Genomic DNA, 16,877 nt, shown 5'->3' on the forward strand with positions numbered 1-16,877 from the left:
GTCCAACACTCTGAGTCACATAAGAACAAAAGAGAAGCCCTGTAGGATCAGGCCAGTGGCTCATCCAGTCCAACACTGAGTCACGTAAGAACATAAGAGACGCCATGCTGGATCAGGCCCATGGCCCATCCGGTCCAACACTCTGTCACACAGTGGCCAAAAAAATCGCAAGTGCCATCAGGAGGTTCACAAGTGGGGCTAGAAGCCCTTCCGCTTTGCTCCCCCCCCCAAAGCACCAAGAATACAGAGCATCACCACTGATGAACCTCTGCTCCATAAGCATATCCCATCCCCTCTTGAAGCTGGCTATGCTTGTAGGCACCACCACCTCCTGTGGCAGTGAATTCCACATGTTAATCACCCTTTGGGTGAAGGAGTTCCTTTTATCTGTTCTAACCCGACTGGGCAGCAATTTCATTGAATGCTTGCCCCGTGCACCGACGGAGGTGGGATGCCATATTTTGAATGGAGTCCATTGTGTTCTAATGGACCATAAGATAGAATGGCCCAAAAGGGGGCACCATTTTTTACATTTTGCCCCCCCCTCAAAAAGATGTCGATCCGGTCCTGCTCTCTGGCCGGCTGGCTGGCTTGGGGGGCGGGTCCCCTCTGGCTCCTCCTTCTGGGGGGGGGCTGCAATGCATAGGGAGAAACCCTTAGGAAGGTCTCCTCAGAAGAAGGAAGGCCTGGGGGCAGAATCGGCTTTGAGATTGTGGGAGGGAGGCGGGGGGGGGGGAGGATCATTCCCAGGCAGGGCTTCCAACTCCTGTAAAGTTCCTGGCCATTTGGGAGAGGGTGGGAATCTAGAGTTGCCATGTCCAAGTCAAGACATATCTGGGGACTTTGGGGGTGGAGCCAGGAGACATTGGGGGTGGAGCCAGAAACAAGGTGGTGACAAGCACAGCTGAATTCCAAAGGGAGTTCTGGCCATTACATTTAAAGGGACAGAGCACCTTTTTAAACGCCTTCCTTCCCTAGGAAATAACGAAGGAGAGGGGCACCTTCTTTTAAGGCTTGTAGAATTAGACCCCCTGGTCCAATCGGTTTTGAAACTTGGTGGGTATTTTGGGAAGAGGCACCTAATGCTTTACGGAAAATTTGGTGCCTCTACCTCACAAAACAGCCCCCCCCCCCAGTCTTAGATACCTGCAGATCAATTCTCTATTATTTCCTATGGGGATAAGTCTCCATACGGAATAATAGATTTTCCAGCAGATATTTCCCTCTTCCCACCCCCCACCCCTGATTCCTGATGGCTTTGAAGCGGGGGGAGGACCTCCAAACTGGGGGATCCCCTGCCCCCACCTGGGGATTGGCAACCCTATGGGAATCTGACAAGGGCCCTGATTGAGGCTGGGGAGGGGGGAGCTCAGATGAGAACAGGCCACAGAGTCCCCTCCCCCTCCGGACAGCCTGTTTCTCCCCTGGGAGGGCTGATTGGTATCTGCTGGAGGTTGAAGAAGATATTGTTTTTATATCCCACCCTCCACTCCGAAGAGTCTCAGAGTGGCTCACAATCTCCTTTCCCTTCCTTCCCCGCAACAGACACCCTGTGAGGTGGGTGGGGCTGAGAGGGCTCTCACAGCAGCTGCCCTTTCAAGGACAGAGGCTCAGAGCGGCTCACAATCTCCTTTCCCTTCCTCCCCCACAACAGACACCCTGTGAGGTGGGTGGGGCTGAGAGGGCTCTCACAGCAGCTGCCCTTTCAAGGACAGAGGCTCAGAGCGGCTCACAATCTCCTTTCCCTTCCTCCCCCACAACAGACACCTAGTGAGGTGGGTGGGGCTGAGAGGGCTCTCCCAGAAGCTGCCCTTTCAAGGACAGAGGCTCAGAGCAGCCTACAATCTCCTTTCCCTTCCTCCCCCACAACAGACACCCTTTGAGGTGGGTGGGGCTGAGAGGGCTCTCCCAGAAGCTGCCCTTTCAAGGGCAACTCCTATGAGAGCTGTGGCTGACCCAAGGCCATCCCAGCACTTGCAAGTGGAGGAGTGGGGAATCAAACCCGGTTCTCCCAGATAAGAGTCCACACACTTAACCGCTTGTGGAGGGCTTGTGGGTTCAGGTCTTGCTAAGGGGGCTGCCAGCAAGGACACAAAACTCACCTTTTGGTGGTTAGACCAGATGGGATGACTCCTTCGTGCTGAATGGAGATTGTGAGCCGCTCTGTGATTCAGAGAGAAGGGCGGGGTGTAAATCTGCAATTCTTCTTCTCCTTCCCCTTGTGACATGTTTGCTATTTGTGTCTCTCCTTCTCCTTCCCCCCAGAGAGCAGCCTCTCTTCAGGGCAAGTGAACAAAGGCATCTTTTCACAGATGGAAGCGACTCAATAGAAGGGGCAGGAGATGGAAGAGCAGGACCCAGAAGGACCTGGAACTGGCAAGACAGCAAGCAGAGGCCCCTTTCTCCTCCAAGCTGGGAATGGTGTTGAATTCTGGGAAAGGGCTGGGACAGAGATTCCACCTAAAGACACCGTGACCTCAGATGTACATTGTCAACAGTTCCAGCAGTTCCTCTACCATGAGTCCGATGGGCCCCGAGAGGTTTGCAGCCAGCTCCATGGACTTTGCAGCCAGTGGCTGAAGCCGGAGAGGCACACCAAGAAGCAGATCCTGGACCTGGTGATCCTGGAGCAGTTCCTGACTCTCCTGCCCCAGGAAATGCAGGGCTGGGTCAGAGGATGTGGGCCGGAGACCAGTTCCCAGGCGGTGGCCCTGGCCGAAGGTTTCCTCCTGAGTCAGGCAGAGGAGAAGAGGCAGGCAGGACAGGTGAGAGGGATTCTCTCCTGTTTGTCTAATTCAAGGAATTATTACTGGCCTTGTCCTAAGACGTCCCTGAGAGATATTTGTTCAAGCGTTAATCATCCAAATGGGAATGTTTATAGCCTACTTTAGCAGCCTCTTAGTAACTCTGCAGGTCTGCTGATTGAAGGGTGAGGAGTCTGGGAGTGGGGCAGGATCCATTTCTTATTGGCTTTTCCATTCCATCTCTTACCCCCCCCCCCCTTCCTTGCTTCTGTTTTAGATGTGGGCCCCATCCAGGAAGAAAGAAGCTGCATTCCCTGAGGCGGAAGGAGCTTCCTTGGAGCAAGGGCAGAGGGCGCAGGCTGTGGAGCGTGTCCAAGATGCTCTTTCGCTTTCCTGTGGTAAAGACTTTTTGTGCCTAGATATTATTGGGGCACTCAGTGAATTTGTTGCATAGAGAGTTGTGGCGGGGTGTGTGCGTGTGTGTGTGGAATTTAAACACATTTTCATACAGCACAGAATCTGTGGCACTCATTGTCCATTAATTGTGATTCCTCTCAAAGGGGATTAGACAAGTTCATGGAAGGCAGTTCTTCACAGTAATTGAAATGTTCCGGTCTCACCCTCCTCCTCCTTCTGGGACACCAGAGCTCTGAAAAAACACTTTTGGGGGGCCAATAAGGATGGGAGGATTTGCCTTCTGTTCCTGTGCTTACAGGGGCATCTCGTGGGCCGCTGTGGGAAACAGGATGCTGGAGGAGGAATAGCAGGGTGAACTGGCACCTCTCAGGAGCTGTTCTCTCAAGAGCGGTTTCTGTCAGAGCTCTCTCAGCCCCTCCTACCTCACAGAGTGCCTGTTGTGGGGAGAGAAAGGGAAAGAGATTGTAAGCCGCTCTGAGACACTGAGTGAAGGGCGGGGTATAAATCCTGTCTTCTCTTCTTCTTCTTCTACCCATGAGTCTCTAGATGCACTCAAGTCACTTATGGGCCAATGCAACAGTGATGTGTCACACCACGTCATTTCCACCCCCTCTGAAATACATAGAATCCTAGAGTTGGAAGGGACCTCCAGGGTCATCTAGTCCAAACCCCTGCACAGTGCAGGAAACTCACAAACACCTCCCCCTAAATTCACAGGATCTTCATTGCTGTCAGATGGCCATCTAGCCTCTGTTTAAAAACCTCCAAGGAAGGAGAGCCTACCACCTCCCAAGAAAACCTGTTCCACTGAGGAATCGCTCTAACAATTAGGAAGTTCTTAGAATCATAGAATCCTAGAGTTGGAAGGGACCTCCAGGGTCATCTAGTCCAAACCCCTGCACAGTGCAGGAAACTCACAAACACTTCCCCCTAAATTCACAGGATCTTCATTGCTGTCAGATGGCCATCTAGCCTCTGTTTAAAAACCTCCAAGGAAGGAGAGCCTACCACCTCCCAAGAAAACCTGTTCCACTGAGGAATCGCTCTAACAATTAGGAAGTTCTTAGAATCATAGAATCCTAGAGTTGGAAGGGACCTCCAGGATCAACTAGTCCAACCCCCTGCACAATGCAGGAAACTAACAAACACCTCCCCGCTAAATCTTCATTGAGATTGGATGGCCATCTAGCCTCTGTTTAAAAACCTCCAAGGAAGGAGAGCCCACCACCTCCCAAGGAGGAAGTCTGTTCCACTGAGGAATCGCTCTAACGGTCAGGAAGTTCTTCCTAATGTTGAGCCAGAAACTCTTTGAATTTAATTTCAACCCATTACTTCTGGTCCTACCTTCTGGGGCCACAACAAACAATTCCACACCATCCTCTATAGGACAGCCCTTCAAGTCTATGAAGATGGTGATCATATCACCTCTCAGCAGTTTACCAACTTATCAACAAAGATAATATGTGGAACTTTATCAAAAGCCTTAGTGAAATCAAGATAGACGATGTCTACAGCATTCCCCGATCCAGCAAGGTAGTCACTTTCTCAAAAAAAGAGATCAGGTTAGTCTGACATGACTTGTTCTTGAGAAAACTATGCTGGCTCTTAGTAATCACATCCATTCTTTCTACAAACAAGCCCATGGAATAGCAAGTCCCAGAAAACACACCTCATTCCTCCTTTGTCTCGCAGGCAGTGAAGAGACGCTGTTGAATCATTGTCTTTTCAGAAGTGTGGAAACGGCTGCTGCGTCTACAGTCCAGGTGAGGGATCTGAGCAGGGGACAGTCTGGACCCCTCCTCCTTTCTCAGTGCGGCTTTTGCTCTTGCAGTTTCTGTAAGGTTTCCAGGCAAGAGAGGGTCTGCATGCCCTTCCCCTGAGCCTTACATCCTGTACCCTTCCAGGCTACTCCCGTCCAGTGTGCAATCTCTGCCTGGCCTGACCTCTGATGAGGGAATCTGCTTTTTCTTCCAGGGTCCCTTTTCCTTTGAGGAGGTGTCCGTCCCTTTCACAGAGGCAGAGTGGGCCCTGCTGGATCCGGACCAAAGAGCTCTGCACAGGGAAGTCATGCTGGAGAACTATGGGAACGTGGCCTCTCTGGGTAAGGACCTTTTATAGGCGCGAAAGGTGTGAATTCCGCCATTGTGATGAGGCATGAATCAAAACACTGAACAGCAATATGCCGTTTTGACTCCCTGTCGCATTATTTGCCCAGAGGCAACGGTGGCCGGTGGTGTAGTTGTCACCCAAGCTAAAGAAGGGGTCCTGGACTGAGGTGAAGGTGGGATGAGAGGCCCTCGGAAAGACTCCAGAAGGGGCCAGATCCTGATTACTTTGTTGCCAGCCTTTTTAACATACGTTTTCCATGGACGGTATTACGAACATTTGCTCTGACTGTGATCTGGAAATGATCGTTCCCCCGCATACGCTAGTTGGAATTCTGTGTCCATTGTGGGGAGAAATACAGGCTCACATCTTAAGAAAGGATGCAGAGTTTTATTTATTTTATTTATTTACTTTAAATTCTTATTCTGCCCTTTCCGCAAGCGGACTCAGGGCGGCTGACAACATTCATATTCACAAGCTAAAACCAATAAAGCATAATTACAATTCAAGATTTTAAAAACCATTTCGTGGTGGTGTATCTCTACAATATAAGGGAGTTCTTCTTTTCTGATGGTGATCACCGAGGACTCTATATGATGTCGGGTGGCAGTTCTCTCCCGGTTAGATATCAAAGGCCTGTCGGAACAATTCGGTCTTACAGGCCCTGCGGAAAGTGGAGAGATCCCGCAGGGCCCTTATAGCCTCTGGGAGTGCATTCCACAATTCTGGTGCTGCCACCGAGAAGGCCCTAGATTGCGTCGAACGCAATCTAGCCTCCTTTGGTCCAGAGATGGACAATGGATTTTTTGTCCCTGGAGGATCTCAAGAGAGCATTCCCTTCCCAAGTGAGCTGGTAGAAAGTCTGCATCCTTCATGGTTATTTCAAGACAACAAGCAAGAAATGCCCATGGGACTTTTCTGCTTCATTTTAAGCAGCTCTTAGTTTGGTAGAATTATAAACCCCACTGGACAAGGTGGGAGGGAGGCCTTCTGGGGCCTGGAATTTGAAAGATCAGCAGCTCCTTCTGGGAAAGAGCTCAGCTGTGGCTCTTGAAAGGTATCCTTAAATCCGGAATGTTCTGGAGAAAGGTGGGGGGTTGGTTAAAGTTAGTCAAGTGTGACGAGGCCAAGGGTCTGTCACACAGATGGCCCTTACCTGCTCTCCCAGGTACTAATGCTTCCATTTTTTTTCCAGCAAAGGATGATCAGATGAATGAGGAGGGTGAGGAACTACAGCTGCGTTTGCCAGATGAAGTTATTAATAAAGACTCGAAAGGAAATGTAAGGAATCGAGGCAGACCCAAGAGAAAGAAGGACAGCCATTTTGTTGAGAAGAGAAATGGAAGAAAGCGTAATGAACATTTTCCCAAGCACAATACAATGGAGATGAGTCAGTCCATTAAGTATGGAAAGGACATCAGATATAGATCACAGCTTCTAGTGAACCAAAGAATAGAAAAACGAGATAAATCTTTTGAAAGCTCAGAGTGTGGAAAGACATTCCGTCAGAATGGCAAGCTTCAGCAGTGTCAAAGAACTCACAAAGAGGATAAACTGTTTGAATGCACAGTAGGTGGAAAGAAATTCGGGTTCAATGGCAATCTTCCGCAGCATCAAAGAAGCCACACAGGAGAGAAACCTTTTGCATGCTTAACGTGTGGAAAGATATTCAGTCAGAGTGGCCATCTTCAAAACCACCAAAGAACTCATACAGGGGAGAAACCTTTTGCATGCACAGAGTGTGGAAAGAGATTCAGTTGGAGTGGCCATCTTCAAAAGCATCAGAGAACCCACACAGGAGAGAAACCTTTTGAATGCTCAGAATGTGGAAAGAGATTCAGTCAGAGTGGCCATCTTCAAAAGCATCAGAGAACCCACACAGGAGAGAAACCTTTTGAATGCTCAGAATGTGGAAAGAGATTCAGTTACAGTAGCACTCTTCAAAAGCATCAGAGAACCCGCACAGGAGAGAAACCTTTTGAATGCTTAGAATGTGGAAAGAGATTCAGTTGGAGTGGCCATCTTCAACAGCATCAGAGAACCCACACAGGAGAGAAACCTTTTGAATGCTCAGAATGTGGAAAGAGATTCAGTCACAGCAGCAATCTTCAAAAGCATCAGAGGACCCACACAGGGGAGAAACCTTTTGCATGCACAGAGTGTGGAAAGAGATTCAGTTGGAGTGGCCGTCTTCAACTGCATCAGAGAACCCACACAGGAGAGACACCTTTTGAATGCTCAGAATGTGGAAAGAGATTCAGTCACAGCAGCAATCTTCAAAAGCATCAGAGGACCCACACAGGGGAGAAACCTTTTGCATGCTCAACGTGTGGAAAGAGATTCAGTCAGAGTGGCCATCTTCAAAAGCATCAGAGAACCCACACAGGAGAGAAACCTTTTGAATGTACAGAATGTGGAAAGAGATTCAGTTGGAGTGGCCATCTTCAACAGCATCAGAAAACCCACACAGGAGAGACACCTTTTGAATGCTCAGAATGTGGAAAGAGATTCAGTTACAGTAGCACTCTTCAAAGGCATCAGAGAACCCACACAGGGGAGAAACCTTTTGCATGCTCAGAATGTGGAAAGAGATTCAGTTACAGTAGCACTCTTCAAAAGCATCAGAGAACCCACACAGGAGAGAAACCTTTTGAATGCTCAGAATGTGGAAAGAGATTCAGTTGGAGTGGCCATCTTCAACAGCATCACAGAACCCACACAGGAGAGACACCTTTTGAATGCTCAGAATGTGGAAAGAGATTCAGTCACAGCAGCTATCTTCAAAAGCATCAGAGGACCCACACAGGGGAGAAACCTTTTACATGCACAGAGTGTGGAAAGAGATTCAGTTGGAGTGGCCATCTTCAACAGCATCAGAGAACCCACACAGGAGAGACACCTTTTGAATGCTCAGAATGTGGAAAGAGAATCAGTCACAGCAGCAATCTTCAAAAGCATCAGCGGACCCACACAGGGGAGAAACCTTTTGCATGCACAGAGTGTGGAAAGAGATTCAGTCACAGCGGCACTCTTCAAAAGCATCAGAGAACCCACACAGGGGAGAAACCTTTTGAATGCTCAGAATGTGGAAAGAGATTCAGTTACAGTAGCACTCTTCAAAAGCATCAGAGAACCCACACAGGAGAGAAACCTTTTGAATGCTCAGAATGTGGAAAGAGATTCAGTCGCTGTGATACTCTTCAAAGGCATCAGAGAACCCACACAGGGGAGAAACCTTTTGAGTCCTTAGAGTGTGCAAAGGGATGAAGTTGGAGTAGCACTTTTTGAAAACACCTGAGAACTGACACGAGGAGAAACCATGTAGCCCCTTAGGCTGGGAAAAGAGCACTTCACTTATTTCACAAGTAAAAAACAACCACAGACTATGAAAACCGTCAAAGCAGTATAAACTCTTATATAAAGCTTTAATCTACGTGGACATCTTACCCTAACCAAGAAGAAATGTTGCAAATGCTCAGCCTGCAGAAGGAACCTTAGACGTGTCTGAAGCCCTCAGATAGATCCCAGGAAGAATAAATCAGTGCTCTGTCAGCTGAAGTAGATCTAAGATCAGCTCACATCTCCTTTAGCTGGGAGGATTCCACACAAGGGAGTGTTAGACATCTAAAAGGCCTGAATTGTTTTGACTTCATTGTGAGGCCTCACTCTAGGCCTTTTCTACCTGAAGAGACAGAAAAACCCGTCTCAGTGCTGAGACAAGAACACAGAGGAAAGCAGTGCGGTGTCATGGTGACCCTCCACGTTGGCAGAATTAACAGCTGGATGCAGCTGGGACAGATGTTGCCTGGTTCAGTTCTCTTCATTGGAGTAAGGGACGTTCTCTAGGATCCAAGAACTCTTGCCAAGAACTTCAAATATGAACTTTGTGATTAGTAATTAATGATCACAGCATTGTCTGTGGTAATCACTGCCAGATATGTAAATAACAAGCATCGTTGCCAAAATCTTTTGGTGAGATTAATTGAGAAGAGAAGTCTGAATTTGGGGAATATAAAAATGTACTTGAAAGATTTTTATATACTCCTGGCAGGTGGTGCTGATATAAGAGGACTGTGGAAGAGAAATCAGCGCTACCTGAAGAGCCTTATTGGATAATAGGTTATTGACTATTTCTGGCTTATTTTAGAAATGAACTTTGACAGGGAGTTTTAGTTAACTTGAAAATCTACCCAAGTGGACATCTGCTCTATAGAAACACATGTGAAGGGCTACAGAAGCACAATTAGATTTCAGTGAACTCACATTGCTATTATTATTGTTATTATTATTATTAGAAAGGAGGCATATCATGTGGTATTCATAGTGAAATATTTTATTAGTAATAGGAACTAGGTTGAAGAATTTAATGCCATTTTATACTGATGCTTCTAGTATATGCTTGCAGTTTAGTAACATTTTGAATTGCGCTTACCGTTCAGTGAAGTCTATGCTGCTAGAAGTGAGAGAGATCTCTAGTGCGTATAGGGGATAGAAAAATATTAGCTAGAGACCGCTCCATCTTTTATGGCCTGCATAGTACAGGCTGGGCCATGGTAGATAGCTAGGGAGAGGGACAGAAGAAGAAGAACTGCAGCTTTATACCCCACCCTTCTCTCTGAATCAGAGACTCAGAGCAGCCTACAATCTCCTTTACCTCCTTCCCCCTCAACAGACACCCTGTGAGGTGGGTGGGGCTGAGAGGGCTCTCACAGTGGCTGCCCTTTCAAGGACAACTGCGATAGCTATGGCTGACCCAAGGCCATTCCAGCAGCTGCAAGTGGAGGTTTTCCCAGATAAGAGACCATGCACTTAACCTCTACATCGAACTGGCTCTGTAGAAGCTAATTTTGACTCAGAATGGATGCCTGGATATAAAATGGATGTCAGGAGACGGTGTTAAGAGAAGTCAAGTTTTGGAAAAGATTCCTGGAATAAGGCAAGAGAATGGCCAGAGAAGGAGTCCTTGGCAAAGAAGTATTGCGTGGAGGTCTCACACAAATTCCAATTATTGATGAACTTTTTTCCCAAAGAAAACGTTGGTAGGAATTCAAGAGGGCTGGAACGATTCCGGTTGGACAGAAGAGGAGGGCAGACACACCAAAAAGTGTCTAAAAATAGAGGGAAAACCCAGTGGAAGCCAAGATGAGATGATTTGGAGTTGGGAGTGAGCAGTGAAGTGGCCAAGTTTGCAGATGTCACTAAATTTTCAGGGTGGTGAGAACCAGAGAGGATTGTGAGGAACTCCAAAGGGATCTCTTGAGGCTGGGTGAGTGGGCGTCAATGTGGCAGATGAGGTTCAGTGTGGCCAAGTGCAAAGTAATGCACATTGGGGCCAAGAATCCCAGCTACAAATACAAGTTGATGGGGTGTGAACTGGCAGAGACTGACCGAGAGAGAGATCTTGGGGTCGTGGTAGATAACTCACTGAAAACGTCAAGACAGTGTGTGTTTGCAATAAAAAAGGCCAACGCCATGCTGGGAATTATTAGGAAGGGAATTGAAAACAAATCAGCCAGTATCATAATGCCCCTGTATAAATCGATGGTGCGGTCTCATTTGGAATACTGTGTGCAGTTCTGCTCACCGCACCTCAAAAAGGATGAAATTGCTGAGAAGTCAATGAAATTGCTGAGCACTCAGGTTAAAACGGATAAAAGGAAGTCCTTCTTCACCCAAAGGGCGATTAACATGTGGAATTCACTGCCACAGGAGGTGGTGGTGGCTACAAGCATAGCCAGCTTTAAGAGGGGATTGGATAAAAATATGGAGCAAAGGATGGGTTTGAGAAGTCTGGATGTGACTAAAGAGAGGAAATCTTTGTTAAAGATCCTGTAGTAATAAATTTTCATAAAATTGTGAACTTGGTGTCCAGTGTTCTCTTTTCTCCTGAGGGTTCTTTCCCAGAGAGAAATTCAGAAGATCCCCTCTCACAGGCAAGAGGCTTAACCAGGAGACAACAAAAGTTAACAGGAGGGACTTCAGAAATGCTCCGCCGTGGCAAGAGCCTGAGGCACAGATCCGACTTCCACGTTCCCTCAGAGAATCCATATGAGGGTAAAACTTTCTTATAGCTGATTCTGATGAGGCCGTTCTTTGCACACCCAAATGCTGGAGGTTCAGAAAGAAGTGAACACAAAGAAGGGCCTTTTCAGTGGCCATTTTCTTCTGTGAAACTCACTTCTTCAGGTAATCTGCCAGTTTTTTTACTGATATGTACAAAACTGGCAGAAATAATTTCTTTCCCAAATCCTGAGGGTAACTGATATCTACCACGTCTCTTCTGTTGGTAGAAACCAAATACAGCAGCCGGCATCCTTAATTCACAAAAATTTTATCTGACAAGCAGTTCTGGAGAGGCCTTTCTGAACCCCAATCCCTCCCCAGTCCAGCCTGCTGTGAGATTTTTGTGGATTTGCCACTTTGAAGCCCAAAAGGTTCTGGCAGTATAGGAAGGAATAGAGGGAATGCTTATTAAATTTGCAGATGATACTAAATTTGGAGGGGTTGCAAACACAGAAGAAGACATAAATAGGATACAGGATGACCTTGACAGGCTGGGAAACTGGGCTAAAATCAATAAAATGAATTTTAACAAAGATGAATGTGATGTTAGGTAGGAGAAATCCAATGCATGGTTATAGGTTGGGGGAGACTTGTCTTAGCAGTAGCATGTGTGAAAAGGATCTAGGGGTCTTAGTGGATCATGCGCTGAACATGAGTCAACAATGTGATGCAGTGGCTAAAAAGGCAAATGCAATTTTGGGCTGTATCAACAGAAGCATAGTGTCCAGGTCACGTGATGTGATGATATCGCTTTACTCTGCTCTGGTAAGACCTCACCTGGAGAATTGAGTTCAGTTTTGGGCAAAACATTTTAAGAAGGATATAGACAAGCTGGAACGGGTCCAGAGGAGGGTGACAAAGACGGTGAGGGGTCTGGAGACAATTGCATCTTCAAGTCCAAAAGTTTTATTTCTCTTCCTCTGTAACCTCTTATCAAAAGTGACATAAGGGAGGTCTAATCAGGCATCCTACAGGTGGTTTCCCTTCAGAAAAGACCTTCTATTGGATGAGCATATCAGGTGTGCTGGCCTTTGCATCGTGCCTACCTCGTTAAAAACTGATTTCTTGCCCTGACCTGAAACAAGCCTGAGCTAGTCAGATCTCGGAAGCTAAACGGAGTCGACTCCAGTTAGTACTTGGGCGGGAGACCTCCTTGAAATACCAGCCCTCGGGAGGACAGCGGGTGGACTTTATTCAGCCACCTCTCTGAATATCCTGCAGGCTCCCAGTAAGGGGCAGTCACCAGAGGCTGCCATGACTTCCTGGGGCAGACACACACACACACACACACACACACAATACAACCCTCCCCCCAACTTGCATAAATCTTAGAGAACTGTAATGCTTATGTATTTAGCTAAGTCTGCGGAATATTTGTAGATCTGATTTTTATTGTTTGAATTTTTCTGTTACTTGTACGATTAACTTTCACCTTTTCATCCAATCCTTAACTAATAAAAGAGCATGCTTCAGTTTAAATGAAATCATTCTCTCTAAGAAGTTAACTTTTTCTTCTTTCGACACACGATCTGAAATCTGGCCTTGAATGTTTCACTGAACTGGAAGGGCCCAGTCTTTCAGAAAGTTTGCTCAGTTAAACCCGTGGCTAATTCTGCAGGGTGTTCTGATCAGGCTTAATTTAAATGATTGGCTATCCCATAATAAGCCCAGCACAGCCTGGATCCCTCTTTCCTGAAAGACCGCCTTTCCCACTCTGCTACACTGAAGACAGCTGGGGCGCCCCTGAGCAGGGCCTTCTGCAGGTGGCCCCCTTCAGATGGGCCAAATCAACAGTTGCCTCTTCATGTGCGTCCTTTGTTGTACCCAAAGCCTGGGGGAGGAGCCTGCATGAACAGCCTGCACAAGGAGGCCAGAGAGGCCGCCTTTATCATGGCTCTCTGCAATTCATGCAATGAAATGTTTTCAGGAAGCTGTTTTGGTCAAGGGAACAGGGACTGTGATCTGTACTGCCATAAGCAAGAGCCTTCTGTGTAACTCCTGTGACATGTAGATGCTTTTGCTGGGTTCCAGCTCTTGCCCCCCACCACATGTCCTGCTCATTTTTTATAATCCCAATTTCTCTTGTATTGTTTCCTGGATGTTCCTGCAATACTTGCCCTGCTACATGCAACTGGGGCAGACGCCACACAAACACTCTTACCGCAGGTGAAGGAGGAGGACTTTTTCTAAAAAGCAGGAACCTGCAAAAACGCAGTTCTAGCTGGATTGCCACCAGGGAGTGTGGCCTAATATGCAAATGAGTTCCTGCTGTTTTTATTCAACAAAAAAGCCCTGGGAATTAAAACCAGCCTCTCCCCATAAATAGGGCCTCAGCTTGAAAAGCATGGCTCTCCTTCATAGGGGGAAAGAAGATACAATACCCTGGAGCCATATTGGCAAAGGGTAGGTTAAGAGTCCTTTTTTTTGCTGCTTTTAATGAGAGAGAGCTTCTAAGAGGGAGATCTTGGAGTCCTGGTAGAGAACTCGCTGAAAATGTCGAGTCAGTGTGCGACTGCAACAAACAAGGCCAACGCTATGCTGGGGATTATAAGGAAGGGAATTGAAAACAAATCAGCCAGTATCGTAATGCCCCTGTATAAATCGATGGTGCAGCCTCATTTGGAGTACTGTGTAGAATTCGGGTCACTGCATTTCAAAAGAGATATTGTAGCATTAGAAAAAGTGCAGAAAAGAGCAACTACAATGACTAAAGGGTTGGAACACTTTCCCTATGAAGAAAGATTAAAGCTCTTGGGGCTCTTTAGCTTGGAGAAACTATGACTGAGAGGGGACATGATAGAGGTTTACAAGGTTATGTATGGGCTAGAGAAGGTCGTTGTTCAGTCGCACAGTTGAGTCCAACTCTTTGTGACCCCATGGACCACGTCACGCCAGGCCCTCCTGTCTTCCACCATCCTCTGAAGTCTGCTGAAATTTGTGTTAGTTACATCAGTAACGCTGTCCAGCCATCTCCTCTTTTGCCATCCCCATTTTCTTTTGCCTTCTGTCTTTCCCAGCATCAGGGTCTTCTCCAGGGAGTGCTCCCTTCTCATTGGGTGGCCAAAGGATTTGAGCTTCAGCTTCAGCATCTGACCTTCCAGGGAACAGTCTGGGTGGATTTCCCTTCGGACTGACTGATTGGATCTCCTTGCAGTCCAAGGGACTCTCCAGAGCCTTCTCCAGCACCACATCTCAAAAGCATCTATTCTTTTGCGCTCGGCCTTCCTTACAATCCAGCTCTCACAGCCATACATTAGAAAGATAAAGGTACTTTTCTCCCTTTCTCACAACGCAAGAGCCCATGGGCAATTGGAAATAGCTGAGGAGTCGGGTTCGAATGGATAAAAGGAAGCCCTTCTTCACCCAAAGGGTGATTAACAGGTGGAATTCCCTGCCACAGGAGGCAGTGGCGGCTACAAGTATAGAAAGCTTCCAGGGGGGCTGGATGAATATCTGGGGCAGAGGTCCATCAGTGGCTCTTGGCCACAGCATATTGATGGGACTCTCTATCTGGGGCAGTGATGCTCCCTCTAAGGGCGGGGGGGGGGGTTGCAGGGGACTACATTTCCCAGCAGGACTTGCAAGTCCTAGGGAAGTCAGCCCCGCCTCCTTCAGGGTTGGGGGGGGGAAGGAAAGGGGGGGAGGACCCGCAGCGCCCCCCTCTCCCCACCTTTCCCCGGCTGCGGGGGGCAGGATCCGGCCTTTGCACCTGTGCAGCAGCAGGACAGGTGAGCAGAGCGGAGGATTGGGGCAAGACGGGGGGGGGGAAGGGGAGGGGGGCTTCCCCGGGCTCAGCTGGTTCTGCACACATGGAGGGGGGGCCCCTCTGGTCCGGGCGGGGTTCCCTTGTTGCCCCCACCCCTTAGCTGGCTGCTCTCGCTGTGGACGGGAGGGGTGGGGGGGCTCTTGCTTTTTTTTGCAGGCTGCCCCGGGCGACCCCCCCCCCCTGAGATTGCCTTTCCCTTCCACCCCCCCCCCCCCTGCATTTCTGCACCGAGAATCCAAGTCCACTTTCTGCAATCGGGGCGGGGGGGGGGATCTGCAGAGCTGGCAGCCGGGAGAGGGGGGGGTCGGTCCTGGTTCCCCAGTGCCCCCCCCCCAGTTCCTTCCCTGCCTCTTGTGCTCTCAGCCCCCCCCCCCCCCCCCACACCGCAGGACTGGACTGGGCGAGCTGCAAATGCTTTTTTTTTTTTGGAGGGGGGGACTCTGGGGCAGAAGGGGAGGGAAGGCGTGGAAGGCTGCAAAAGGAGATCAGAAGGGGGGCAGCGTGGCTATGAACTGGGCCGGGGGAAGGCTGGAGTCATCCTGGTGCAGTGCTCCTTCCGGCCCGTTGGAGAGGCCTTTGGGCCCAGAAGGGTCAATCATAAGAATATAAGAGAAGCCCTGTTGGGTCAGGCCAGTGGCCCATCCAGTCCAAACCTCTGAGTCACATAAGGACATAAGAGAAGCCCTGTTGGATCAGACCAATGGCCCATCCAGTCCAAACCTCTGAGTCACATAAGGACATAAGAGAAGCCCTGTTGGATCAGACCAATGGCCCCTCCAGTCCAACACTCTGAGTCACATAAGAACATAAGAGGAGCCATGTTGGATCAGGCCAGTGGCCCCTCCAGTCCAACACTCTGAGTCACATAAGAACATAAGAGGAGCCATGTTGGATCAGGCCAATGGCCCATCCAGTCCAAACCTCTGAGTCACATAAGGACATAAGAGAAGCCCTGTTGGATCAGGCCAGTGGCCCCTCCAGTCCAACACTCTGTGTCACAGAAGAACATAAGAGAAGCCCTGTTGGATCAGGCCAGTGGCCCCTCCAGTCCAACACTCTGAGTCACATAAGAACATAAGAGAAGCCATGTTGGATCAGGCCAATGGCCCATCCAGTCCAACACTCTGTGTCACAGAAGAACATAAGAGAAGCCGTGTTGGATCAGGCCAATGGCCCATCCAGTCCAACACTCTGAGTCACAGAAGAACATAAGAGAAGCCATGTTGGATCAGGCCAGTGGCCCCTCCAGTCCAACACTCTGTGTCACAGAAGAACATAAGAGAAGCCGTGTTGGATCAGGCCAGTGGCCCCTCCAGTCCAACACTCTGAGTCACATAAGGACATAAGAGAAGCCATGTTGGATCAGGCCAATGGCCCATCCAGTCCAACACTCTGAGTCACATAAGAACATAAGAGAAGCCATGTTGGATCAGGCCAATGGCCCATCCAGTCCAACACTCTGTGTCACATAAGAACATAAGAGAAGCCCTGTTGGATCAGGCCAGTGGCCCCTCCAGTCCAACACTCTGAGTCAACAGTGGCACTCACAAATAGCTGAGGAGTCGGGTTCGAACGGATAAAAGGAAGCCCTTCTTCCCCCAAAGGGTGATTAACAGGTGGAATTCCCTGCCACAGGAGGCAGTGGCAGCTACAAGTATAGAAAGCTTCCAGGGGGGCTGGATCAATATCTGGAGCAGAGGTCCATCAGTGGCTCTTAGCCACAGCATATTGAAGGGGCTCTCTGTCTGGGACAGCGATGCTTCCTCCTGGGCCTTGGGGGG

The 16,877-nt window shown here is 48.6% G+C and overlaps 1 protein-coding gene across 1 annotated transcript; it reads left to right on the forward strand.

Annotated features, from left to right (window-relative positions):
- The first annotated feature begins 2,481 nt into the window (after window positions 1-2,481).
- LOC132571591 (oocyte zinc finger protein XlCOF6-like) lies at window positions 2,482-8,534 on the forward strand. Its single transcript, XM_060238390.1, has 3 exons — window positions 2,482-2,540; window positions 5,066-5,262; window positions 6,463-8,534. The coding sequence occupies exons 1-3, from the start codon at window positions 2,482-2,484 to the stop codon at window positions 8,532-8,534; spliced, it is 2,328 nt and encodes a 775-aa protein (XP_060094373.1).
- Window positions 8,535-16,877: the final 8,343 nt, after the last annotated feature.

This window comes from Heteronotia binoei, chromosome 5 (assembly GCF_032191835.1).
Source record: "Heteronotia binoei isolate CCM8104 ecotype False Entrance Well chromosome 5, APGP_CSIRO_Hbin_v1, whole genome shotgun sequence".
Classification (NCBI taxonomy): Eukaryota; Metazoa; Chordata; class Lepidosauria; order Squamata; family Gekkonidae; genus Heteronotia; species Heteronotia binoei.

Excerpts from the sequence above, each read along its gene's own strand:
- LOC132571591 (XM_060238390.1), top strand. The coding sequence starts at position 2,482 with ATGTACATTGTCAACAGTTCCAGCAGTTCCTCTACCATGAGTCCGATG. Across the intron at positions 2,541-5,065 it reads AGTCCGATGGGCCCCGAGAG|GCTACTCCCGTCCAGTGTGC; the intron begins GTTTGCAGCCAG and ends GTACCCTTCCAG. Across the intron at positions 5,263-6,462 it reads TGGGAACGTGGCCTCTCTGG|CAAAGGATGATCAGATGAAT; the intron begins GTAAGGACCTTT and ends TTTTTTTTCCAG.